General features: G+C 35.3%; 3 protein-coding genes across 7 annotated transcripts; 2 read left to right on the top strand and 1 right to left on the bottom strand.

Annotated features, from left to right (window-relative positions):
- Positions 1-664: 664 nt before the first annotated feature.
- LOC149727684 (protein white-like) lies at positions 665-9,503 on the bottom strand. Its single transcript, XM_089888380.1, has 17 exons — positions 9,315-9,503; positions 8,883-8,925; positions 8,648-8,782; positions 8,411-8,532; positions 8,207-8,320; positions 7,521-7,691; positions 6,509-6,614; positions 5,789-5,921; positions 5,107-5,196; positions 4,735-4,831; positions 4,291-4,425; positions 3,872-4,012; positions 2,987-3,183; positions 2,472-2,663; positions 1,788-1,888; positions 929-1,044; positions 665-874 (listed from the first exon to the last, which is right to left on the bottom strand). Exons 1-17 carry the CDS (start codon positions 9,357-9,359, stop codon positions 779-781), a joined length of 2,034 nt encoding a protein of 677 aa, XP_089744506.1. The 5' UTR covers positions 9,360-9,503; the 3' UTR covers positions 665-778.
- A 69-nt stretch (positions 9,504-9,572) lies between these two features.
- Positions 9,573-17,476, top strand: LOC149727685 (uncharacterized). 5 transcript variants are annotated; one of them, XM_089888597.1, is made up of 16 exons: positions 9,573-10,039; positions 10,110-10,198; positions 10,480-10,543; positions 10,733-10,820; positions 10,877-10,961; positions 11,240-12,169; positions 12,396-12,425; positions 12,914-12,991; positions 13,374-13,430; positions 13,768-13,833; positions 13,885-13,962; positions 14,239-14,368; positions 14,518-14,645; positions 15,110-15,274; positions 15,418-15,471; positions 15,813-17,222. In XM_089888597.1, the coding sequence occupies exons 2-16, from the start codon at positions 10,118-10,120 to the stop codon at positions 15,969-15,971; spliced, it is 2,193 nt and encodes a 730-aa protein (XP_089744723.1). In that variant the 5' UTR covers positions 9,573-10,039; positions 10,110-10,117; the 3' UTR covers positions 15,972-17,222. The 5 variants fall into 5 exon arrangements, 4 of the variants coding, with proteins under 4 accessions (XP_089744723.1, XP_089744720.1, XP_089744719.1 ...); XR_016386040.1 differs by adding an exon at positions 17,232-17,476 and having other exon boundaries at positions 10,039-10,198; positions 15,813-16,057; XM_089888594.1 differs by having other exon boundaries at positions 10,039-10,198; positions 13,888-13,962; positions 15,813-17,223.
- Positions 17,477-18,489: 1,013 nt separating this feature from the next.
- LOC149727686 (large neutral amino acids transporter small subunit 2-like) lies at positions 18,490-26,703 on the top strand. The gene is made up of 13 exons (XM_089888612.1): positions 18,490-18,695; positions 19,027-19,102; positions 19,622-19,835; positions 20,467-20,609; positions 21,240-21,365; positions 23,135-23,249; positions 23,656-23,700; positions 23,758-23,881; positions 24,389-24,492; positions 24,754-24,850; positions 25,105-25,254; positions 25,624-25,804; positions 25,998-26,703. Exons 1-13 carry the CDS (start codon positions 18,636-18,638, stop codon positions 26,060-26,062), a joined length of 1,500 nt encoding a protein of 499 aa, XP_089744738.1. The 5' UTR covers positions 18,490-18,635; the 3' UTR covers positions 26,063-26,703.
- The last annotated feature ends 284 nt before the right edge of the window (positions 26,704-26,987 follow it).

The raw sequence follows: 26,987 nt of genomic DNA on the forward strand, positions 1-26,987 counted from the left end.
TCATAATGGGCATTGTGGCGTCACACTCGAGTCCAATTGATCGGGTTTTCAAACAATGACGTAAGCCCACTGGAGCGTATCGACGAGATATTTTCGTCTGGGGACTTTTGTCGTTACATCTTTGTCATACAGTTTGGTGTTTTGTTACGAAAACAAAAGTTTTCTGATTTGTTTTGGATTTTGAGTTTTATCAATAAAACAGTATACTGTGGTAAAGTTTGACTTTGGTATATTTTTTAGAATATGTAATAGCGTTTTCGGTCAACAAATACGAAATGTTGTTCGAGCAATAATAATTGTTTATTCGCGGAAACCACGTGAGCGCTGATGATTGTTATCCATTGTGACGTAACAATAAGTTTACGCCTTATGATTCCGGCGTCGTGGCAAAGTGGTTAGCGCGCCTGCCTCTAACCCATAGGTAATGGGTTCAAGGCTCTTCGCTGCTACCATTTTGGGCGTATGTGTCACTGGGCAGAACAGATGCGCCTACCCAGTGGTCACTAATGGGTTGTCCGAATTATCAGCGACACATAAAAATCTCCCACAAAGTAACATACATGGTAACTCGTAAGCTGGCTCGCGGAGTGTTTGAAACAGAACACCCATGTTATACCGACTGTCGGTTTTCGGATACGCGAGGGTAACAAAATGATTACAAGCATTTCTGCTTAATCTCGGTCGTTTATTGTCTGTTACTTCGTAAACACATAACATGAAACATGTTAGTTGATGATCAGTATTATGGCGTCACTGTTCTCGAAATCTCCTGACATCACTAATCTCGAAATCTTCTGAAAAGTAGCGCGAACGCTAGTAACCGGAACCCGATCAACACCGCCACCATGCAGCCAAAATATTCCCCAAACCTTTCCTAAACATGAAATGTTATTTCTAACTTTACGCACTTGTAATTATTACGTCATACCTGGTCAATGTCGTAATATTCCAGAACGTCATTTCCGTTCCGGAACAAGCAGTCCAAGGTTCTATTTGTTTGTGATGTCACTAACACTGTACCATTGTTCTGTATGACGTCACATTCTAGAATGACAAATAATAATTTGATTGAATTTCTTCGGTAAGACGCGCGATAAACAAAAATATTATGTAACGCAGTGGTTCCCAAACTTTTTTTTCACCCGGCGCCACTTGAGCTATTCAAAATGTTTGCGGCGCACTTAGCCAAAGGTCTTAGAAATAAAAACGCATTTTTACAGTTTTATCGTGTATTTTAAGATTAGGCTCGTTTAAGCATATGAAACTTAAGCATATGAAAAGTGTTGTACCACAGTCTGGACATGATTATTGCAAACCGAAAGAAATAATTGGCATTGTTACGTAATATACAAATCTACTGTACAGATAGAAATGCGAAAACAAACTTTTTAAATTTTATTATTGAACAAACACGTTGGATTTTTATATAAAACAACAATTTATATTGCAATAAAATATTAATACAAATCAATTATCTCGACCATGCTAAATTGGAAATGTTTCTGCAAATTTTCACGGCGCACTTGACGAGTTGCGTCGGCGCACTAGTGCGCCGCGGCGCCCACTTTGGGAACCGCGGATGTAACGTATTATATAGTAGATTGGGGTAGGATGGGACATGTTTCATTCTATTTATTGTTTCATTTGGTAGAAAAAAAATAATATTTACGGAATCATATATACGGTAACCGTGTTTTCTCAACTCTAAATTATGCAATTAAGAAATATGGGATATTATGTGCTATAACTATATACCCATCTTACCCCACAGTAATGACGTCACTTACCAAAGCTCTCTACCGACCTCCACTGGTTGACCATTAGCAACTTACTAGAATAGTCGAACCAAGATAAATATTTGATCCATTGTAGATAGACGCGGACGTTTCTGCGATGACATCATGATATTTATGATGACGCCATGATATTTATGACGTAGTAATAAGAGTTTAATAAAATCTATCTATAGTGTGAGGTCCTTGTTTGGAAACCATAGGATTTATGTCCGGTTTGACGCAATATTCCAACACTCATACAATTTATACATAGGTCTATATATTACATAGGTCGGAAAGTGCTTCAAAAATGTTAAATGAACCTAACTGCAATTTTTTATAATTGTAGTATAGTTGCCTTTTGGGGCAGAGGCACGAACTGGCCGGTACTCATTATGCCCTTGTTTTTTGCCGCTATGCCCCTTTTAAACACAGTATCCGGCATGCCAAGCCGTATGCAAAACCGTGTCCAATTCCGCATGGGGCAGCGAAATCCGGACAAAACAGACAAAACGGTCGAATTCCGGATACTGTGTACAGCCACCTTAAGGCCGATTACTGCTAATTAGAAAAAAAGGAATACAGGCTTAAACATGGTGAAATCAATCCTATGTAGGGTGTACATGAGAGCTATATATTTGGTGAAACTATGCGAACCCGAGACATGATAGGTTGAAAACACTTATTTAGAATTACCTCTCGTTTATAAATACCCCTGATAGTATCATTATCGGCAACACGACAGGCGGCACAAAAGTTAGAGCTGTATGTTGATTTTTCGCAAGGCATGCGATGAAATATCCAATTGAAACACACGTATTCACCAATATTACCACTATGAGCACGTACAGGAAGAAATGGCCGACACCGGGGTATAATCCTGGAAAGGTTCACTGTGCTGATTTAAATTTGTCTATATTGTTAGGTTTATTGTAAAGAACGATGATATAGCTTTTCGTAAATTTATGGGTTTGGATTGCGTAGTAGGGCAATTTGCGACTTTAGGAACCACTATGAATGAATAAATGGTTGAATGTAACTTATTTATCCTGTCGTATTTCCGGCTTCTCGAGTTCCAATATAAGCCACGAGTAATTATTCTCCTGTTTTTTTTTAGTTTTTTTTTAAATGTATATATGTATGTCTAGCAATTTATACGTACACTTATTGGCTGGATAAATTAGGGTTGTGTCTTATTGCTAAAAACACACTAGCAGCGTCGAGCTTTGAACCCACGCCATTTCGCACGCCCCATTTTTGAACCCACGCCATTTCGCATGGACTTGACTATAAGGATTAAAGTAAACGACATCAACTCCGCTATATTCTTCGAGAGAAAAAACACAGCAACAGAATATAAAGCATTTCGATGTTCTCTTACTGAAACTTCGATCTGTAGCGGGAAGGCCTGTGAAACAAATGATTAGGTTCAGTAGCGCAGCCAGAGGGGGTTTAGGGGTCGCGACCCTTTCCTTATAAACCAACAAAAAAAAATTTAAATAACAAAAAGAAATTAAAAAAAAAAACTTTTGAAATTTGTTGATTAAACTCCCCCCTTATTTTTTCTGGCTGTGCCACCAGTTGGGTCACTAAATGTAAAAAATCGTGACGTAACTGTTACGCTTCTAGATTGGCAGACTCGTAAAACATTCCCTTTCAGACATAACTTACTGTAACATAAAAGCTTAAAACCATTTTACGTGATACAGAACAGTATACAGAGGCTCTTACACACCATACCACACATGTCCCCCGCGTCAGGTATTTGATAAGGCAGGAAAATGTTGGAAATACACTACGTATTTTATATCGTACTGTGGGATAAGATAAGACACCTTTAGCACATATTATTTAAACATCTTGATCGTGTCTTAAACAATTAATAACGGTCTGCTATGGGAGTCGTGAAAATGCGGTTTTATAATTCTTTAAATGTTCTTTGTATACAACCAAATGAAATCAGAAAATATAATAAAAAGGTGTCCCATCTTCTCCCCCCACCCTACTCTACCAGTAGATGCAAACTGCCCAAAGGTTATTCATATTTATTTACAGTGTTTGGTAGCAGAAGTAACAAAATACTGTGTGTTTTTCACCTGCACAGTTGTGATTGTTCCATTAACTGTAGCTGAAAATATTAGAATAAAAAATAAGCCATAGATGTCTCGGACCTCTTTACTTGAGTATGGCGTATTAAACGTGCGGAGAAACACCAAACCTATGACGAGGCCTGTGAACTAAAAAAATGGTTATACACACTAAGCTAATATGGTTTATTACTGTTGGGTAAGATGGGACAAAGTTATAGATTATATCGAAATATTCGGATCGTTCTTTTATCAATTAACAAAGATCTATGAGAGTCGTTCATTGAATATTCTTTGTTTACTTACCAAATGCGACAAAAATAGAACTGAAAAGTGTCCCATTTTCTCCACCCTACTATATATGTTGTGTTATTTTAAAATAGACAGACATTAGACATACTTTTGGATTTAAATGGTATTCAACTTACACAGTTTCCAAAGAATCTTGCGCGAATAACATTGTTTCTAAAAGTTAGTTTAATAGCTCGAAACAAACAGGGTAAAAGCTGCCGTAAAAAGTTGACCCTGTAGCGTGATTTGGTGGTACTGGTTCGTGCTTGTTTCTGATAAAAATTACAAATTATAGGCGTTTATATTGTAACCAAAAGATAACGGGTTCGATACTCGATATACGTATACTGTTAACGGTGCTGTCAACTAAGTATTCACTAATGGTTTGTATAAGCAGTATATGGGTGTCGGGTAATGGGCCAACTCTTACCTTTATCCCAAGTCTGTCATATCACGCTATATGATCTCACCCACGTATATAGGATAAAATTCAACAACATCCAATTCCATATTACAGTTAACCACAATCGATGGTGGTTTTAAAACTATCTAAGTTAAAACGTTCACGCAAAAGTTTTCACCTTACTAATGTCGTCGCATTTCTTGCTGGTACTTGAATTCGATGTATCTTTTTCATCTAAAGTTTCAAAACGTTTCGCCAATTTATCAATAGTTTCCCTGTCAATTGAATAATGAAAAAGTTATAATTAGGAACAAGAATAGTTATAGTAGGGTGGGAGAAGATGGTACACCTTTGACACATAATAACTAAATATCCTGATCGTGTTCTAAACAATTAATAACGGTCTATAGGAGCCGTGAGGATAAAGTTTTATAAAAAATCGTTAAATATTTCTTTACTACCAAATTGGAAAAGAAAATAGATTGAAAAGGTGTCCCATCTTCCCCCACCCTACTATATATTAAACTATTCAGAAACATAGGACATTTACCTTGCTTTGTTTTCCTCGCCAGCAACAATGGAAACTTCTTTGATGTAAAAATCCGCTGGGTTGTAGTTAGCGGGACATACACTACCGTTTCTGTGATGTAAAACAACATTTGCTTTAATTATATATATTTGTATTTTTGGGAATACAAAAATACTCGCGAAGACAAACAACCAAAAACGGTATCACCCACTAAGTGATACCTTGTAAGCGGGACACGAGATGAATGAAACAGAACACTCGTGTTTTATCGACTATATGCTATTGCCCGTCGACGCAAGGGGCAATAATTTACATTCATGCATTCAAAACAACAGCTTTTTATATATTTACGTTTAAGCAACTGTATGAATGGAACTTGGTTTATTCTCACGTGCTGGTACGAGGCAGTGCCAGTAGTTATAACAAGGGTGTTCTGTTTCATACACCTCGTGCCAGTTTACAAATTACCATGTACGTAACTTTCTAGGTGTTTTTTTGTATGTAAGGCAATTTAGACAGTTCATTACAGCTAAAGGAGTTACTTGTGGGTTGAAACAATTATACAGTTGAGTGTTTTGCCCAAAGACTCAAACGCCCACAGGTAGCAGCGAGATGCCTTGAACCCATCACCAATAGGTCGGAGGCAACCAGGCGTTCTAAACACTGTTGTCACGCCACGCGTATATGTCGATAAAGTAGTTACCGCGCATAATGTTGCATTGCACCCGCAACCTCTCCATGGTAAACCACTCGACCCATAGCTAGAATCATCAGGTCGTCGAAGATTTCAAAAACTTCAGAGCTTGGTTGATGTATTGTACAGATAACGGTGCAACCTAGAATTCAGGTTTAAGCGGGGGTTATGTGCGTTTAAAATGGGGCTGCGCGTTTTAAATCACCAATTCATTTCTTACTGGGTTGTCAATGCTAAAGTCATGACTGTATTTTACCATGGGCATTAATACTGTGCTGGATCTGTGAGTGACGAGTCAAATCAATCATTGATATATATGTTCCAAATGTAACTCGCACAAGTTAGACTTGTATACGTGCCGTATAATTCGTCAAATCTATAACCTATACAGTCCAGGTTAGCTAGGGGTACCTGCAAAATAAGGAACCAACCACGCACAAAAGAGAATCCCGGCACATGAGTGTAAACATTGAAGTCAATAATACGTCAACGTGTGTATATAGTAAGGTAGGGGGTTTCCTTTTTATTCTATTTTTTCTTCCCAGTTAATAATAAACAAAGAATGTTCAAGGAATTATAAAACCGTATCCTCACGATTCCCATATACCGTTGTTAATTGTTTAAGACATGATCAGAACGATATTTGTATGTTATGTAACAATTGTGTCCCATCTTCCCCAACCCTGCAATATTTCCGTTATAATATCAACAGTTGGTATTTCCACCAACCTTTCTTGGCAACTTCTTTCATGCAACCGACCACAACAGTAGCAAGATATGAATCCAACCCAGAAGTTGGTTCGTCCAAAAACATAATAGCTGGTTTGGCAAGGAACTAAACAAAAATATTCAACAAACCAAATTATAATCTCGTTTTAGTTTCGTTTTCGGGTTTTCATTAACAATTTTTTTGGCAAAAGAAGCGGTAACAATTATTTGTAGAATCAGCACTTTAGTTAATTTCGAAATATATACGCTTGCGATAGAACAATTTACTTTATAAATGTCCTGCGCGTTCGTGTTTTTATAATAGGCTGTGCAGCGCTATAATACGCCTTGGGATTTAGGCCAAGTTGCAAATATATCACATCTTCATTGAAACGCTCTCTGCATTAAAGGGCCTAAACACACCCCAAATGTACTTCGCTTTAATCAATAGAGTGTGTTTTTCTAATTCCAACGACACCTTACTTGTTTTAATCGGTTCTGTATAACCAAAGATATTCCAGCTCAAACACCGTGAAATTCAAAAAAATGATTTGAAAGTTGCGTGGCGAAAAAAATTGAGAAGTGTACTACCCACGTGACAATCACGTCACAAAATTGTTGAAGCGTGGCCGCTCTCATTCAGAAAGACGAGAGGCAGTGTTTTCAGCGAAAAACGAGAGAACAAAAAAAGCGCAAAAAAGGAACAAAAAAAAGGCAGGTTCCGCTTTTACGAATGAATCAGTCACTAACTAGTACGTTCCTACGTCACAATCACGGAGCTCGTAGTAAAAAAAAGATAGCGCTAGAGATCACTGTTTGAGGACGAATATCTCCGCCTATACTGGACCAATTTTAATCAGCAAAGTATTTTTGGAATCAATAAAACGGTCGCTTTATGAATTTACCATAAAAAATAAAAGTGACGTGGGGTGTGTTTAGGCCCTTTAATATTTATCCACGTTTTGCAGTTTCTCTGGTAAGACATTATATTGTTATTTTGCTATTTTATAACAATTAATTATGACGTATCTACCTCCGACGCAACGCTCAGTCTTTTTAGTTCCCCTCCTGACAGCGCTTGGTCGCTACCTAGTGCACAGATTCTTGTGTCCTGGCATCTTTGTAGTCGCATCTCTTCTATGACGTCATCAACCCTCTTTCGTTTTTCGATTTTTGTTATTGAAGGATCCACTCGTAATTGTGCCTGTGGTGTTGATTATTGAAATCGCGACGTAAAGACGTTTTATTTTCGAATATATGACCGCTTTTTACGTTCTATTTTCTATTTGGTTAAGATCCTTGTTTAAAAATCTAGCAAAATGTCAGACTTCGCCCACCACCCCAAGTTACTAAATTTACTTCACAATTAGGTAAAGGTTTGTTCTGAATGTAACTTAACATGGGTGTTATGTTTCATAGACCTTATACTATTGTAGGAGTTATCAAAAAATGGATATAGTTCTGTGGGACAAGATAGCAAGTCTTTAGCTCATACTATTCAAATATCCTGATCGTGTTTTAAATGATAAACAGCTATCTATAGGAGTCGTAAAGATGCGGTTATATAATTGTTTGAATATTCTTTGTTAACTGTCAAATTAGACGAGAAAATAGAATGAAAGGTGTCCTATCTTACCCCACCCTACAATATATGTATAAATTATGGTGTTGTTCATAGTAGTTGCGATCATATTGTACACTACATGGCAACATACGTACGGTAAACATGAGATGTTCCTTCACCGTCAGCTCCCCCATAAACAAATCATCTTGTTCAACGTATGCGGATATGCTGGAGATATCCGCTCCCATAGAAGCACCATTTACAAGAACCTAAGACAACCGTAGCGTTAACCACTAAGTTGGGGAATCACTCAAACAAATACCAACTACCGGATACATTATTAGGTTAAGTAGCCCTACCTCTCCTGTGACATCTAGCGACTTGATTCTCCGACACGTCAAAGTATTGAGAAGGGTTGTCTTACCAGATCCGCTTGAGCCGATGACCGCGAGTAAAGAACCGGTCTTAGCATGGCCAGAAACTGAATAAAAATTGTTGTTAAAGCGTAAACAGTGAGTAATATTATAGGTAGGCTACATCATTTTTATTTTATGTGGTTGAGGTAAAAAACACAGGTAAGCGTTCTAAATAGTTACCGCCATTTAAAATATTTGCTTCTTTTTGAATAATTTTTCCACAAATATTTTTTCTTTCTTTTACCGTCGCTCTGACGTTTTTCCACGTCACAGTCACTCCTTTATTATCTTTACGCTTCGGTGACTGCAGTTCAACTGCAAATTTTAATTTATTCGGTATAAATAATAAACGTAATGTAACTTTACAATCTTTTTGTATTGAAGTTATTTACTGACATTTTTTCTAGGTACTAACCGATTTCTTTCATTTCATTTTCCTCAGTCGCGCTGCTTCCAACCTGAAGCACAATATTGGTTTAATTTCCAAGGTCAACCTCAAACTTTAATTCATTTTATTAACATAATAAAAATGGGTTTGAATCCAAAAGATTGGCACTGTGACAAAGTGGTTGGTGCGTCTCCAAGCCCATGCAGCTATGCGGGTTCGAGGCTCAATGCTGCCCTTCACTGTGCGTATGTGTCTTCGGCAAGGCACTCAATGGCAATTGCCAGTTATCTTTAATCAGTAGTGTATTAGTTGTATAAAACAAGACTCCCATTATAATGATTGTTGTTCCCCAGCCATGCAAGTTACATTCACCCGACTGTCTCAAACCAATGAAAAAATTCAAAATCAACTATTCAGTCAATTACTTCGAACCTGCTAAATTATTTGTACAAAACTGACCTGTTGTGCTGGTACTTCTGATACATAAGATAAGTTCTCCGTCATCTTTGCCACTACTTGTATGTTATTCTCGTTGGTTGCTACTGTAGTTTTTTGTTGCGCCGGTAAAAGTCGTGCAGAAGAAATAAGTTGTAGATTTCCTGGCGTTTAAGGTATGGTACTTGTTTAAATCAAACCACCGCCGTGGGCGAAAATTGTTTTAAATACCGCGATCATTGTATAGAAAAATGATTGGGTTGTTTAACTAATCATGAAAATTAAAAACAGAGAAAGTTAAAAATTGCCTAGAATAGATTTATGTATAATACCTGTTTAATCTGCAAGAACTAATATACTGTAGTGTGGGGTAAGATGGGATACTGTTATCACCTAAATCACATATTTTCTGAACGTTTTTACCAGCGCTCCTTTGAGTCACATAGGTACGGTTATATGATATAGTAAATATTCTGTGTTTACAACAAAATGTTCGAGAATGAGAATGAGAATGTCCTATCACACCCTAATATTACCACTTTAATCATTTTATCACTTTTAATTCTTTGAATATAATTTGTTTACTACCAACTGAGGTAAAATAGCATCAAAAGGTGTCCCATTTTCTCCCACCCTACTATTATATATTTGTATTTTGCAATAAACATCGAAATCTGACCTTCGTAAACGAGAGAATATGTTTTGAAGAAAAAAGCAATGAGAGGGTCACTATAGAGAAGGAGAAAAAGGTAACGATACACGGTTCTTGCATGGTTTGAAATAGTTCCTTCAATATGAACGCCATGTCTCATGTTCAAGGTAGCAGTATGGGTCCAAACGAAATGTTTTCGTCGGAGATTTGTGATTTAGAAAGTTTCATTGATAGTTACGTTGGTCCAGACATAAAGGTAGGTGTTTGTGTTATCACATACTTCGTATTTTGCAGCCTAAATTTGAGTCGGTTTTACATTTCATTTTAATCTAAAACTGCAGTTACTGCACACTATGTAAAAGTGATAAATGCTCCCTGCTCTGAAAAAGGATTGTATGGTTTAGGAGAAAGAGACCATAACCATATGCATTTTTGATGTTATGATTCATTCAAAACGTAGAATAGCTTTAACTCCTGATAATAAATTTGTACAACAAGTATTAAAGTGTAACGTTTTGTTTAAATTAAATTTTTCAGAGAACTGGGTCTTCTAACTCTGGTTCCCATGGTAACTGGTCGCGCACACATTCATATGATGAAAGTAAGTTGAAAATATAATCTTTCTTTTGTATACATGTGACTTGTAAAGGGTTGTATTGGCATGTCTCTTTACTGCTGCGACACTTTTTCGTTGGTTTGAACAAGTTTAATGCATGTGTTCCATTAGTGAATATTTTTCGTCTACAATATTGATATATGTATTATATTAATGCTGTTGTTTGTAACCCAGGTCCCATAGGTTCTTACAGCAATAACCAACTTGGAGATATTGTGACATCACAAAGTACAGGGGCCGAAGTGTGGGGGAAAAAGTCTGGGTATGATGATGTTATAATCAACATTGTGTGTTTCGACCTCATTGGTTAATTTTTAGGGGTGTGCCTTGGTCTAACCAATCATCTGGCAGCCAAGTTCGATTCCCGCAAAATGATTGGACGAGTCACAGACCTTCAGTTCAGGTTAGGATTTAGTTTGTGTTGATTATGATAATTATAATATAAACAAATAAAACATTTGTGTAAGTTGCACAACCAGTCGTTATAATAAGTGCGAATGAGATCTGCTGGCATTTGTTTCGTGATCCTAAAGAACAGAATTGCTAGCCCAGAAGATCTCTTTTACACTTCCAATACATACACCTGGCAGCAACAACATATACAATTTTTATTGTCAGATTCGACATTAAGTTAATTTAACGATGCTCGATGAATTTTAAAAAAACTCTGCTATTGTACAGGAAAGAGGGGGTTACCCTTCACCCCAACCTGACCCCTACGCTGAGTTACAACCACAATGGCAAAACATGGCGCCTCCAACATCGGGTTACAGCCAACAAAGCTATCAACAGTATCAAAACTACCGACCCCAAGCATCTGATATGAACCAGATGCAACCACCACAGTATGGTTATGAACCACAGTTCTACCAGGACCAGCATTTTATGAATCAACAACAAGATCCAAATGAAATCCAAGCCATAGTCAGTGATTTGATCCGTCAGAATAATATCAATCGGCCAAAACAAGGGTTACCTGCATGGGTGGACACTTCACGACCCCCTCCCCCTCTACCCCAACCCACCCACCATATGGAGCCAAGGATGCAGCAAGAACCCCAACTATACTACGCACAGAACTTTCAGGATCAAGAGGAAATATTACACAGTATGACATTTGAAAGAAGCGGGCAAAATCCACCAAGGCAGCAACCTACTGAGTTTCAAATGAGACAACCAAGTGATAATAATGGTGTGTATAATGTAAACAGAGGAAATGGGTTGGGAAATATGCAACCTGCAGTAAATGAACCACATTCAAGTGACCTTGTGAAAACTGGGAAACAAACAACACAAAATAAGCAGAATAATGAACAAATAGAAAACATGGCAGAAAGCAAGAAATCTGAGACAAAAAGTGGTTTGGTTCGAAGATTAAGCGATAAATATCCAAACTCTAAGCTTCGTTCATCAACGGGAAGTGAATCGAACGACACATCCATGGAGAAGTCACCCCTTAAACCCCTGGGCCCTCCTGCACAAACACAAGGTGTTAATTTCAATCGTAGGCAACAGCGCAACCACCGGAGGGCACCAAGTAACGAAGTGTTTGAGAGCGAATACGACGAGGGATGGAAAACACAGAATATTCAAGTTCACATAAATAACAAGGTAAGACTAAGATTATATTAATCATTTTAAGTTGTATGTTTTCTACCTGTTTCCTACAGGTTAGAAAAACTATGAAACCTTTTTTGAAACGTTTTCTTTCTAGTTGTTTACTTCCCTCTGTCTCCTTTCAGATTTTTCTGTTTAATTTTTATTTATTCGGGTTATAGTTTTAATATACTAATATCCTTTTACTACTTTCACTTCTCATCCCATCTTTCCATTGAAGTTACCTGGTCGTCATGTCATTTATTCTCAGGTTTAACTTGGTTTGATTTGTATGCAGTGTGCATGACTTTGTGATGTCATAATGCCTCCCTTTATTTTCCTGGGACCATGTCATGAGTGTTCAAATGTTGCTGTATTATTACCCCATCAGATTTACCTTTGTTTCTATTCTTTTTAATATGAAAAACATTACTTGGTGCCACTGTAGTCATTTATATTTAACATAGTTTTCACTTTACTACTTTACTAATTAAACAATGCATTGATTTTGCTGTGCATGTCATCCTAAAAAGTAACTTTGGATTTGTACCAATTTACATCCCTTTTTTAGACTAGTTTTTCTAAAGGTTCTATTCTATGTGGATCCTCTTCGGAGGAGCTGGAATTTAGGCCAGATCACCCCAACACCCAGACTACTTTAATATATATTAGTATTCTAAAGGGCTAAAGAGCATTTTACTTCTGTTTCTATATTGTTTTTTTGTCATCTTGCCTACAACCCCCACCTTGTAACAACAGCCACAGAATCGTCGCAGATCGAGCGCGGCTGATGAAGATAAAGATTGGAGAAGGAAGAGTGGGGATTCCCCTGATAAGGTACTCTCATATGTTTCTGGTCAATTTCACAATAAACTTTGTTATAGCCCATTTTTTATTACAAACGATTTTGATATGGGTTGCAATGTTTGTATTATTGTTTCACTACAAGGGTTTCGATATGAAAACTTGTTTTCTTCCAAATACAAGAATTGTATGAATTTAATAACATTGCTATGCAGTAATTATAGATAAGAAAAAAAGACCACATGGTCCACGGGCAAACTGTTGGTCCACAGCAATAACTTAGGCTTATGCAATAATGTTTAATATCTCAAGTAAATCTGTAAATTCTTTGCCGAGTTTTCCCAGCAATGATAAAGATGATATTTATTGTCATTAATCTTCATAATCTTTTAATTAGTATCCACATTAATAACAGGTTGTTCATAATGTGAAGCCACCTCATGAAGAGAGGATCGAACAAGGACCTGAATCGGTTTGTTTGATCTTCTTATTTATCTATGAAATTAAAATATTTTCTATATCCCTTTAAGGTGTTTCACTTTTTTATTCAAGCCAATGTAAACATATGTAGGGAGTTGTGAAGCTCATTTAAAGGATTCAGACGACTCGTATTGTTCTTTTAAAATGCTATTATGCTTTTGAAACTCTTTAAATTAAACTTTAGCAGACTATGAACATATCTCTAGCTACAGAAAATATGTGCTTAGCCTGATTTAAATGTAAGCAGTTATAATTAGGTGACAATGGTGACATTATTCCTTGAATTATCATGGGGGTTACAGGTATTTTATTTAATGTCTACGTTACAGCAACAAGACAGAACCAACCAAACACAACGTGGTGGAAGAAATGATAAAAAATCTCAAAATAATAAAGTAAGTACCTTGTAATTGTAACTATGACATCATAATAATGAATATGTACAGCAGGTGGAACAAAATACGAGACAGGTGGTGGCAGCACAGAGCAAGTTTAAAGTTCAATCCTGGATTGAAGGCTCAAAAGTAAATGTTATTTCTATCTTAGTGAAATATTGCTAATTTGGTTCTTGTTATTAAACAAATGCTTTTGTCCCAAAACAACAAAATTAACCAACCAGAACCCCATCTCCATTCTCTGATACGCACATGTCTATAAGTTAATTAATTAGATAAACTTTCTTGAGTAATCACTTTTTCTTGTTTCAAACGCTAATAATTCATGTCATTTACCACAGAGAATGTGTTACTGAGTTTCGAGAGAAATATAAAATTGAGAGTCATAGAAATAATATATTCCAGTCACATGACAACACGGCTAGCAAAGAGATCGAGAAGTTACGCATCAGTGATTCTGAGGATGACTTGCTTCGATTCATACAAATGACACAAAGTTTTGCCACGACTGAATCGAAAATGAGAGAAGTTGCCGGTGATTGTTGCTTATATTGTTTATTATGATGTCATAAAGAAGCTAAAACATAAAGGATATATAATTGATAAAAAATTAAATGATTTCTTGGATCTTGTTTATTTATCAGAATTGGAAAAATATTTCAAATTTTGTTTCATGTTTTTCAGATATACTTTGTAACAAAGCTTTAAAAAATCCAAAGTTTGGTAAAAACGCAGCGATTCTATGCTCTCGGATGTCTCATCTAATGGTACATGGGACCAAGTTTCGAAGTGTGGTGTTAAGCGTTATGCAGGTACTTTGGTTTAAAATATAATTTTAGGAAGATGTTTTTTTTCAAGAAACTAACAAAATATATTAGCAGTTTTGACCGAATTCTTTAAAAACTGTTGGGAAGCACTGATATGACATTGTCATTTTATGATAACTTGGTTCATTAACTTTATTTATGTAATTAGAACGATAATTGTAAATATATTATTGTAATAGTTAAAAGTTTAACAGTGGTCAGTAATGCTTTGCTGTCTATCTGCTTTGTTCTATTTATGACTATGACATCACAGCAGCTGTTTATTACCTCATAAGTGTGTCAATTGTGACAGTGTTAATTCATGCTTGAATTATTGTGACATAACAATAACAATTGTTAACCACAAGTTACAGCTTCTGATGTCATAATGGATACTGTAAGTTTTTAGAAGAATATTAACGAGTTTTGTTCTATAGAAATATAATAACTAACATATACACAACATTTAGGGTCATCATAAAAACAGGGATCGGTTATTTTTAACCTCGCTCCGTGGAGACACCAGGTGGTTTGGATTTGCAACATTTCTCGTCGAACTTTTTGTTATTGTTCGAACTAAAGGTAAAGAGAGGATGACGGTTCTGGTTGATCCTGTCTTCTCTACTTTGCTTCAGGTATATACTTTGGGATATTTAGTAATTGACTAATTTTATGTTTTAAAATCTTTTGATTAAATAATTCCTATAATAAATTACATGGGTCATTAAAATCAATCATTAAATATTTATTTCACTAAACTAAATAACTGACACCTCAGGTACTTACTGGGGAGAAATCGACATCGCAACAGGTTGATTGTTTCAGGGATTTGGTGAGTTCTTATTGGTCGGTTTAAATTTATTCGACGTTGATTGGCTGAGTAAAGTATTAAATTTTAGCCATATTATTTTGTAACTTCTGCTACGACGCATGGTGTAAAGTAGTCATTGTTAGCTCTTTGTGAATTAAAAAAGTTTAGTTTATTACAACAGTTCGACTGCCATTTGGCAAGATTTCATCAGGGTTTGTTGAATTGGTATTGCCGAACGTAAACGTTGGAAGAAAACTAACATATTTTATTTCGGAAAAGTTCAAAAAGAATAAACCATATTAGTCCTTCCTAATTATTGTGAGCTTATGGTTTCATAATAATGATTATTTCATCACAAACAGTTCTTTCGGTGTGCACCGGCATTAGAAGCTGAAAATCCAACTCGCTTTAGTAATCTTATGTCGGAAATCCGAGATTGTTGCGTTATTTCGAAAACAATTCAAATCCGACAATCTTTGCTCCAGTGTGTGCACTTCTACGCCACCAAGTGGCAAGTTTGATGTAACTTTAGTTTCTGCGGGATGGCAGAGGAGCTTCATCGATTGTGTCGCCGGAGAGATAGTTAGATGGGGATTGAGGGATATATATACAGAGTAGGGATGGGCTAAGATCCAAACTATTCGGATTCGGCGAATCCGAATATCTAGGGTCTAATATTCGATCGAATCCGAATATTCGATGACGTCATTCAACTAATTTACTGTGGTGAAACAAATGAAATTGTATAACCGGTGCATATCCAGCGTCGTTTCTATTGGTATCGTTCTATCGTAGCGTTATCTGCGAGCCGAGAAATTAATTAAAAACCTGTCAATCAACGCCGGCCGAGTGCATATAAAAAGCGGCGCACCGGCTATTGGCCACATGCAATCAAAGTTTTACTCGATTTCTACACCATTATAGGATCCATAAGTACAAAGGTAAAACGTTGTATTGATGAGTAGATTTTTCGTTATGAATACGGTAGAATTTAATTCATATTTCGTTTTATCGTATTTTACCTGTAGCCAGGATTGTAAAATTTATAAATTGTAATGGTTTCGTTAATTTTTAAATATCTGGAATCGGACATTGTATAAAGCTAAGCTTCTGAGAGTGCGCCATAAAGAATAGGCGGGGTCCGAAAGCTAATGACGTCATAAGGAGAAAAGGCGCACGCGAACACTTTCGGTTTTAGTCTGAAGGCGCGTTAATAAAAATTCCACAAAACACGTGGTTTCCGATCAAACGAACACGTGGTTCACGATCAAAGAGACCGCACAAAACTACGAGTTTCGTGAATTGCACTGTTACGAGATGTAAAATTAACTACTGCTACTGGTTAATTCAAGTTAACAAAATTTAAACAACATTTATTTATAACTGTTACAGAAGATTTTGCAATATTAAAATAAAAACAGTTTTACGATTTTTCGCTTTTAATTACCAAATCATACGCGGAAACATAGGCCACTCAGTAGTTCGTAGGCGCTGCGATTCGTTAATTTCCTAGAGTAAATTCGAACGAAATTTGTGTGAACTGAGTTACGTTATAAACTCTAATGTGAAACCCGCGTAATTGTTGGTTGTAAAATCAAGATTTTTTATATTCAGACGATCACGAAATTACTGTTTTGGCGAATTCAGTAGTGTGTGTGGCATTTCGTGGGCAATAGAAAGTATTCGGATTCGACCACGCATATTCGGATTCGATCGAATACCTAAAAATGCGTCGAACAACGCCGAATATTCGGATTCGGATTCGATTCGGCCCATCCCTAATACAGAGGGTCATTAATTTAAGCTGTTTTATTTGGTTAACTTTGTAAAAGTATTTTTAACTATTTATGATTAGATAAATAATATTAAAAGTTACCACAGCAATCTTTTATTAATATTTTTGCTTGATTAACAAAATCTTTTACTTTCGCATAATTTGTGCCTTGTATTTATCGATGAAATTGTTATGAAATGCATGATATACATCTATGGTGGTGGTTTCACAATAAAGTAACCTGAAAATTAAGTGAAAGTTTTTTTGTAAAGTCTAATTAAAATAGTTGTCGATGGACAGTATGTGTGAGGTGTATGAATCAACCTCCCACATCTTCATCACTATAGTGGGCATGATTAAAACTAAAAGTAGAATTCCTGATCGCTAGAAAGAACGTAAAACTACAATCAAGTAAGTTTACTCAGATATAGATAATCATTTAACATTTAGAAGAGCTTCAAATTAAGCTTCATTTTATTTTTAACTTGGATTCTGTCAACGTTTTAAACCATTTTATTTTGTTTGCGGAACGCTTCGTTTTTATTTTGATATATATATATTTTTTTACTTTGATATATTAAATCTTATATAGTGAGGAGGGAGAAGATGGGACGCCTTTTTATAATGCAATCAGAATATTTGGAAATTATGTGTTACGTCTTCCCCCACCCTACTGTATGGTATAATGTGTCCGGCGCCGTGGCATAGTGGCCAGCGTTCCTGCCTGTAACCCAGAGGTAATGGGTTCAAGGTTCGACGCTGCTACCATTGTAGGCCTATGTGTCTTTGGGCAGAACAGATGCTCCTACCCAGTGGTCACTAATGGGTTGTCCGAATTATCAGCGACACATAAAAGTCATGGTAACTCGTAAGCTGGCACGAGGTGTTAAACCCGTGTGATAACGACTGTCATTTTCCGGCCACGCGAGGATAAAGTAAGTTACCTTCATTCATTTATTTATTCATTCAATGTCGACACAATTCAGTTGTCGATCATATGAAACTGATCATTACAAAGTAACTTTACCTAATTCAAGTTCAGTTCGGGTCTACTGCGCAGTTAAAGTATTTTGGTTTGTAGTAAACGTTATTCACAACGATTCAATCAAAACAAATCGTAAACATTCAAAATTTTTGGGTGTCTTTAATTTATATACACAGCGTTAAAGTGGAATATACCATTACAAATTTGCGCATTAAAACAGGATTATTTTAAACAATTAAATTTTAATTTTTGATGTCGCCCGTGTGCTGTCGCGAAAAAAGAAAGGTTTATTTGTTGATTGTGACGTCACACCGGAGGTGCCACATGCGCGAATGATGCAACGCTGGATCACGATTCTTGCTTGAGTCGTTTGTGTCTGGTTTTGTTGCCGTGGTTGTCGAGGAAGCATTAAGATACGGAAGGAAGATGGAAATGGTAGAAAAAGACAAGATGGTTGGTGCTAAAGGAGACGGTAACAACGAAAAGGTGAAATATATAAATATTAAAACGTAATGCTAAAATTAATATATATATATACTATACATTATACATATATGATTTTATATTTTTTGCTTAGCGATTTTTGTCTGTGTTTTGTGCGTGGTTTTTAAAGTGTTCTAAATTATTTAACGTTTTATATTTTGTTGTCAAATTGTTTAACATTTTAAAGATTTCAAAACTTTGGTAATTGAAAGTGCACATACATACGTCTTTATATTGTAATCCAACAGTTTTTTATTGGTTTAGCAATTGCAGCACGTTTTGTAATAGTGGGTCTCTGGGTTTAAATTTTGTACAATGGTTTTTGTTTGTGCAGGGCGTTGAAAGCAGCACAGAAAGTTTTAAATTAAAACGAACGATCACTGTTGTAAATGGAGTTGGAATTATTGTGGGTAAGTTTATTAGGTAATGGACTGGAAAATATACCCTTGTAATAATTTAGGGCAAACAAGATCATCTAGAATAGCCCCCAAATAATTTTTTAGGTTTGAGTAAAAATATCCTCGCAAAAAAAACTTTCAAATCTAGGCTAGATATGTTGAAAAATTTGGGAAAATATGAAATGTAGATTTTGTTTTTGGTGGAAACTTGAATGGCTCATCCATGGTTGCTACTCTCATGTTGTTGCAGTAACTACCTGACTTTGTTTGGTTTGTTATCAGAATCTCTTTTTAAATTCACTTAGCTTGACGTTACTTACAAAACAAAACCCTAAACTTTGTGTAGGGTGTTTATTCATAAAAAATTGTCATCTTCAGCCCTTTATAATTTTAACTGTATATGTGGTATTTATATTTATTCCTTATTTAAAATTCAATGATATTGCCACCATTCAAACACCCAGTATCTATTAGGCCTATCGTAAAAGATGACATCACAGTCTTATTTATGACATCTTATTTATGACACAGGAAACATCATTGGTTCTGGAATTTTTGTTTCTCCAAAAGGAGTTTTACAAGAAACAGGTTCCACTGGAATGGCCCTCATAGTGTGGGCGTTATGTGGAGTGTTTTCCACCATCGGTGCTCTCTGTTACGCAGAACTCGGGACCACAATCCTTGAATCTGGCGGCGACTACGCTTATATATTACAAATATTTGGGGCATTGTTGGCATTTTTAAGGTATATATATATATATATGTTTTTTTTTTATAATTTTTTACCAAAAGTAATTCATGTTTAAACAAGTGTGAAAAAATACATATGAACCATGTGATATCAGCAAGTAAGAAAATGGCGTCCATCTTGTTTCTCACATGTTTGCCTTTAGACCGTTGATTTTCACAAATCAAAACTATCTGTTGTTTCCAATATTTAGTTACACAAATGACAATCGTACCACCCACGTTCTAACACACTTGGTATGTCAAAAGCTGGCAAAGTCATTATGTAGCTTACATCAACATGACTACATGAAATATGACCCCTGGTTATAAATACTGAAACTGCTCCGTCATGTGAAGTCATTCATTTGTTCTTCAAGTGTTGGGTTACTAATACTATATTCTGTAAAACAAAACATTCTGGTTTCCGATTATAATTTCCTGTTCTTCAATTTCCAAGCAATGTTTTAGCACCAAATCAAAAGCAGTTATGCAAGATTTTAAAAATTTAATTGTTTAAACTTAATTTTTAAAATGGATGAAGGAATAATGGTTTAAATAATGTACCTCTGCTTTTAGTGCTTCAACCTTTACACATATTGTTTCATGCATATTTCATGAAGTAAGTTGGATAATTCTACCCCACGCAGGTTATGGATAGCGGTTCTTATCATCTACCCAACCAACCAAGCTATTATAGCTCTTACATTCGCTAAATATGTGACGTTTCCATTTTTTGAGACATGTGACTCTCCAGATGCTGCAGTAAGGTTACTAGCAGCTGTCTGTATAGGTGAGGTCTTAATGGTTTTATTGGATGTTTGTGCCAATTAAATTTGACCATTTCTGACTATCCACGGCAATATTTTGACAAGATTGGGTGTTAGATATGACCGCATGTTAATTGTGCTGTAACAAGCTTGTCTAATCTAACACAAAGGATGAGTGTTTCCGTTTCCGATATATCAGATTACCTTCTAAGACTTCGGCCTAATCTCTTAGCTTTTTCAAATCCAGACAAATTTTGTTTAAAGTACTTCTAGAGCTTGTTGCAGTTTTGCAAGCAACCAATGGATCTGTATCCTTATCAGTATATTTTGATAAGCTAATCTCACGCTGAATGTTACTGCTTAATGTACATAGCTAACTAGTTATATGGCATTAGTAACTTGACATTGAAGTAAATCTGAATCATGGTTTGCCCTTGTACTTGATATCACATTTAATTCAGATAGAGCGCAATGATCCAAGCCAGTGGGCTTATAACACAACAAGCTATATTGCAAATTTAATACTGTAACAACATAATTTACACTTACAAAGCAGACTTTTTTATTTCAAGTTTTTCTATTTCAAGAATTTATTTTCTAATTGACTTCATTAGGCTACTTACTTATCAGTTAAATATTATTTCATTCCCCAGTGATTCTTACTTGGGTGAATTGCCGTAGCGTAAGATGGGCAACAAGGGTTCAAGACTTCTTCACGGCAGCAAAACTAATGGCATTGGTCATAATTATAATTGCTGGATTCATTCAAATATTCAAAGGTAAGGTTCGTGTTACAAACATTTGTATAACAAGTTAACAACAACATTAGAAGTTTAACAATATCATGTTTAAGTTTATAAATTATAGGTGCATTACTGTTTTTCATCACTAGTGTATTTTTTTCTATTTGTACTTATTACAAACTGATTCAACATACAACAGTAAAGTGTACACACATTTCTATGCTGTTTAATCTACATGTTACACTAAAAGTTCAGCTAAAAGCCTTTTATAAGTTTGATGTTCAATTACTTAGTTACTAAACTTTGAATAAAAAATGAACGAAGATTTACATATGTGTTGCATTGATATAAGTCGCTAGATTTCAAATCTTGGCAAGCCAATTGTCGAGGACAAACTCAGTTGATTGTTGTTTCCTGTCAAGACTGAAATGTTATGAATACTGGACAGTTAGGCATGTTTGATCAATTGAATGGTTGGTTGTCGCTGGGTTGCAAATTAGCATTTCAAAATTTGTCAGCCGTATTTCCGTACATGGTGTGTAAGCATATGTGAGCGTGAATTTGTTGCATTTTGTTAGCACATCCTCAACTGTTCTGTCTAAATCAAATTTACAGTGTTATCCATTAACACTAGCAAATGTTTAATTTTAACACAAATGGATAATAGTTTCAAAATTTTGTTTAGTTTAAAACTAATAGGAACTGTTCTAGAAAATTTTTGTTAATCTGAACAGTGAACACTGTAAACAGTAAATACAAAAGCTGCAATCATTTAATGCATTTTGTTGTTACTTATACCCTTTTTGCATGGTCACTTTTATGCGCGTAAGTACTCGCATATTTTCTCGTAAAAACAAAGTTAACACGCATAACGTCATAAGCGTTTGCGAGTAAATATGCGAGTACTTACGCGCATAAAAGTGACCATGCAAAAAGGATATGTGAGTACCATGGTACATGTACAGAGCTGTTGTGTATTTGTGAATATAATTCAAGTGGTAAAGTACCAACTAATACAACAACTTGTTGTAACAGAAGAACCTCACTGTGCTCTTTGTATTTTATAATATATATATATATTAGTATATCACAAATTTACAAATAAAGTTTTTTCATTACAGTCTGCACTCTGCAGTATCATTGCATGAATAATTAAATTAGAATAATAAATCAATTGTTGTCATAAAGACAAAGGTTATTTGCATGTGGATTAAGCCAAGCAGGATTTATCATGGTTGACCATTAGTCTGAAGCCTAAATGGTCTATGCTAATTATAATATAATTTAATTTAGGCAACTGGGATAGTTTGACATAATTCTAGTTTTCCTGTTTCTTCTTTCCATTAGAATGTACCATCATTTAAAATACAAAACAGCAAAATAACAAACAATAAAACAGTAGATAAATAAACCATGTTTGAATTACATGGTCTTTATTGAAAGTTAACCAAAAGTTATAAAGAGGCAAAATTTTTATACCACACCTAAATATATATATATGTATGATCCTTTTTTGTATTTTAACAATTTGGGCCTTTGATCAGTTTTCAAAGTAACCCCTTTAATGTCCAACAATGCTTTACCCAAAGTTGTTATATAGCAATATTTGCCAGCCCACGGTTTTTCAAGATAATCTCTTAATTGGAGGATTATGGAAAATAAATGCAGGGTTTCGTCTTACTTGACTGCTTTAGTGCAACCAAGTTAAATTCAACCAACAAAGTGGTAAACAACTATCTGAATGTTGAATTTAATATTTTCCATTATTTTGAACAAACATAAATATCCTATATTCTGTCCACTAGGTGAAGCACCGAGTCTTGATCCGTCAAAATCGTTTGTTCCCGTCGGCAACAAAACTCCAAAACCGGAAGGAATCGCTGTTGCCGCTTATCAGGGATTCTTCGCTTACGCTGGCTGGTAGGTTGGGGTGACATGGGTTCGCTTATAAGGGATTCTAAACATATGGCTTGGGACAGGCGCCATAACCTTTAATTTTTTTTAAAGTTTTGAGTGTTAAATGCAGTTAAAATCAAACTTATCAAATCTCATTGAATATTCTAGTGAATACTGTATACTGTTTCTTCCCTTGTTTGTAAACACACCCAACACTAACAGCCAAGTCAAGGTGTTTACAGACGTAAACCTGAGGTGCTAATAATGTCACACATTAGTTAAAAGTTTGAGTGACATGTCACCACATGCATCTATAACATTTCGAATGCTGTGAGTGAAACAACTTGAAAGTGGTTTTATGTTAATTGTTATCTTTACTATGTGTTCAATATTTGCAAGACTTTTATATTTAAATGTGATTTTTTTTCAGGAATTATTTGAACTTTGTCACTGAAGAAATGATCAACCCATACAAGTTCGTAATTGTCATTATGACATCGTAAACGATCATCTAATTTGCATATTTCCATAGAAATCTTCCACGGGCTATTTTGATATCCATGCCCTTGGTCACAATTGTCTACTTGATGGCAAACATTGCTTACTTTGCCGCCATGTCACCTGCTGAACTACTGGCATCAGATGCTGTTGCTGTGGTAAGTGTGATGTCATAAACCTTTTATTGGATGTCAAATAATTGATTTATGTGATGTCATAAATGTTTACTGTGACATCATAAAAGTATGCATTGCTTCTTTAGCAAAGTATTTAAGTGTTTGCCCTTTAAACTATAAAAAACTCTTTTTCAAAGCTTAAAGTTTCTACCATAGTAGGTATGCGCACATAGTCAATACACTTAAACAGCATTTTCTGTAACACTACTGGGTTGTCCAAATTGTCAAGCCATCAGTTTTTTTTCACAAAAACAGTCACCAGCAAAGTTACGTCTAGTAAAATCAGGCAGACATAAAGTGCATAAAATAAGACAAGCATATTATAACAACTGTTGAAGTGAAATAAATGACATCAAAATAAAATAAGTTATGATAATCTGTTTTTATATGTGTGTGTCTGTGTGTTTTATGGCCTAATTATATCATGTACCCAACCTTTTACAAATAAAGGCATCGTTATATAATAACAGTCAACAACAATTGTTTCAGACATTGGGAAATCGTTTGCTTGGCGTGATGGCGTGGGTAATCCCTATCTCCGTTGCCATGTCAACCTTCGGAGGAGTTAACGGTTCATTGCTTGTGTCGTCAAGGTAACGGTTGCTAAGTGACCAATCATCACTGGATGGATATTACAATTGAAAAAATAAAATTCACTATATCAGTTAATCAAAGAAAACTTTTCCATAATTGCAATCTGTGGCATTTTTCATTCACATTTCTTTTTTTAGTGTTTTGTTGCTTTCACTTGTCTCAGCCTTTAATGCATGAAAGATATAATTACATTATAGAGTCCATGTATACGCTCACGTAACCTGTGAAACATGTTCTAATAATAACTATTTTGCCCTCAGGTGTTTCTTTGTGGGAGCTCGTCACGGCCACATGCCCGAGTCACTTGCATTCATTAATATTAACAACTACACACCCGTGCCTGCTCTACTGTTTACTGTGAGTTACATTGGGAAATAATTCATATTATCTACTGTGTATGACATTAAATTGACCTTTTGTTACATTTTTTAAAACAAGGCATTTATAAAATCATATTTTATCTTGTTAAATTTCATGTTATTTTTAACAACATTGTTGATAATATTTCATGATTTTATACTGAGCAACATTTCCCAATTACCCACAAACATGATGCCTACAATTCAAGTGTTCCAAAAGTAAGAAAATGTTCTAACATTTGCTGCTTTCAGGCTGCTTTAAGTCTACTTATGTTGGTTACAAGCGATATATACGCGTTGATAAACTACGTTGGGTTCGCCAACTGGGTTTGGTACGGTGTTGCTATTGCTGGCCAAGTTTATTGGAGGTTTAAATATCCAGATATGAAACGTCCGATTAAGGTGAGAGATGGGATAGTGTGCGTCTTTCATTGTGTTAACAAATAAACCTGTTAGGTAATAATAACATTGTGTAGTTTGATGCTGTGAGAATTCATTGCCAAAATATGTTTTGAATTTTGCTGATTCTGTCAATGTAAGTCTGATGCTGTGGCTCAGTAACCAGGGTGATTGCATTGTTACCTAAGATAAAGAGTTCAATACTTCACTACTATTGTGGACACTTAATGACAAGCTACCACCTAGGCGTCATTACTGATTTGTCAAAATTGTCAGCTGTACATAACAAGATATAAAAAAATGTAAATTTTAATTATTTTTTTTATACTAGGTTTTTAAAACTTTTAATATTAATTTTATTTTTTTCCACAGCTCAATATACTTCTTCCAATCTTCTTCTGTTTGGTTTGTCTATTTATTCTCACATTCTCATTCATTTCCGCACCTTTCGAGTGTCTTACTGGCACCGGGATTACCTTGACTGGGATTCCGGTTTATATACTGTTTGTTCATTTTGAACCCAGACACCCCCGGTGGCTCAATAATATTAAAAGTAAGTAGAACCCAGGGTTCAAATCCTGGTAAAGGCAGTAATCCAAGCATGGTGTTAATCAAGTGGGGTATTGGGGTGGAGCTGTTATCAAATTTCAAAATTTGGGGTAATTCTGCACCCCTGCCACCCCTGGATTGCCGCCCATGGATTGAATTTGTGTATTGCAAAATATTAACTTTTACTTTATAAACAGGTGCAATAACAAAGTTTACCCAAAAACTTTGCTTTTCGATGCCACAAGATATGAAATCGGAGTAAACTTTGCTTGTGTTTATTTTAGTGCATTTTGCTTAAGCTTGTAAGATCCCTTTGCTATTTATTATGTCATACACAAATAATTGTTACCTTACAAACACAAGCACAAATCTATTTATGATGGCATACACAATAAACTGTTACCTACACAAATACACATCACACAGTACTACCTGTTTTACACACAGTAATATATGTTACTGTTTAAGTTGTTTAGGTCTATTTTGCTTGAGTAAAGTTGCACTGTCATGCTGAATCAGCATCCAATGTTAATTTTTCCCTGTTGGTACTTGTGATGTAATTATATGTGACATCACTGTTGGTTATTGTATGATGTTAGTGATATGACATTATTGTCTATGATGTCATATATATATGTATGATGTCACTGTTAATGATATATACCTTAGTATGATATCACAATTATTGCAAATAATTCATAACAAAATAAGTTTTTTATTTACTTTCAAAATTCCAGCTCCTAATCTAGTTTAGTATAAGGTGCCATTAAACTGGTGTTTCTATCATTGTACATAAAACATCACAAGTAACATTGCTATTTTAGACAGACCTTATTTTTTTTAAGTTTGAATGTGTCTTAATAAAACTTGTAAAAATACAAAACTTTGAAGATTGTTGCAAAAGCTGGTAATATCTGGAAGTTACTTATGTTTATAGTTTTGCTTTATTGCAAAACAAACTTTATATTTTATTAATTTTTAACCAAAAAATCGTTTTTACATTTTTTAAAAGTTTTGACTAAACAAAGCTTTGCTGCTTGATCTATTTGTGCAAATTATATCCAATGGGCAAATTACGACATGCAAACCTTAATTCTGCAGCCTCAGGGAAAAGTTGTGGTATCTTAGTGGTAGGCTGAGGTGTATGTTTTTTTTCGTGATTTGGCGGCATCACAATTTTCCACCAA

Source organism: Ciona robusta, chromosome 11 (assembly GCF_009617815.1).
Source record: "Ciona robusta chromosome 11, ASM961781v2".
Taxonomy (NCBI): Eukaryota; Metazoa; Chordata; class Ascidiacea; order Phlebobranchia; family Cionidae; genus Ciona; species Ciona robusta.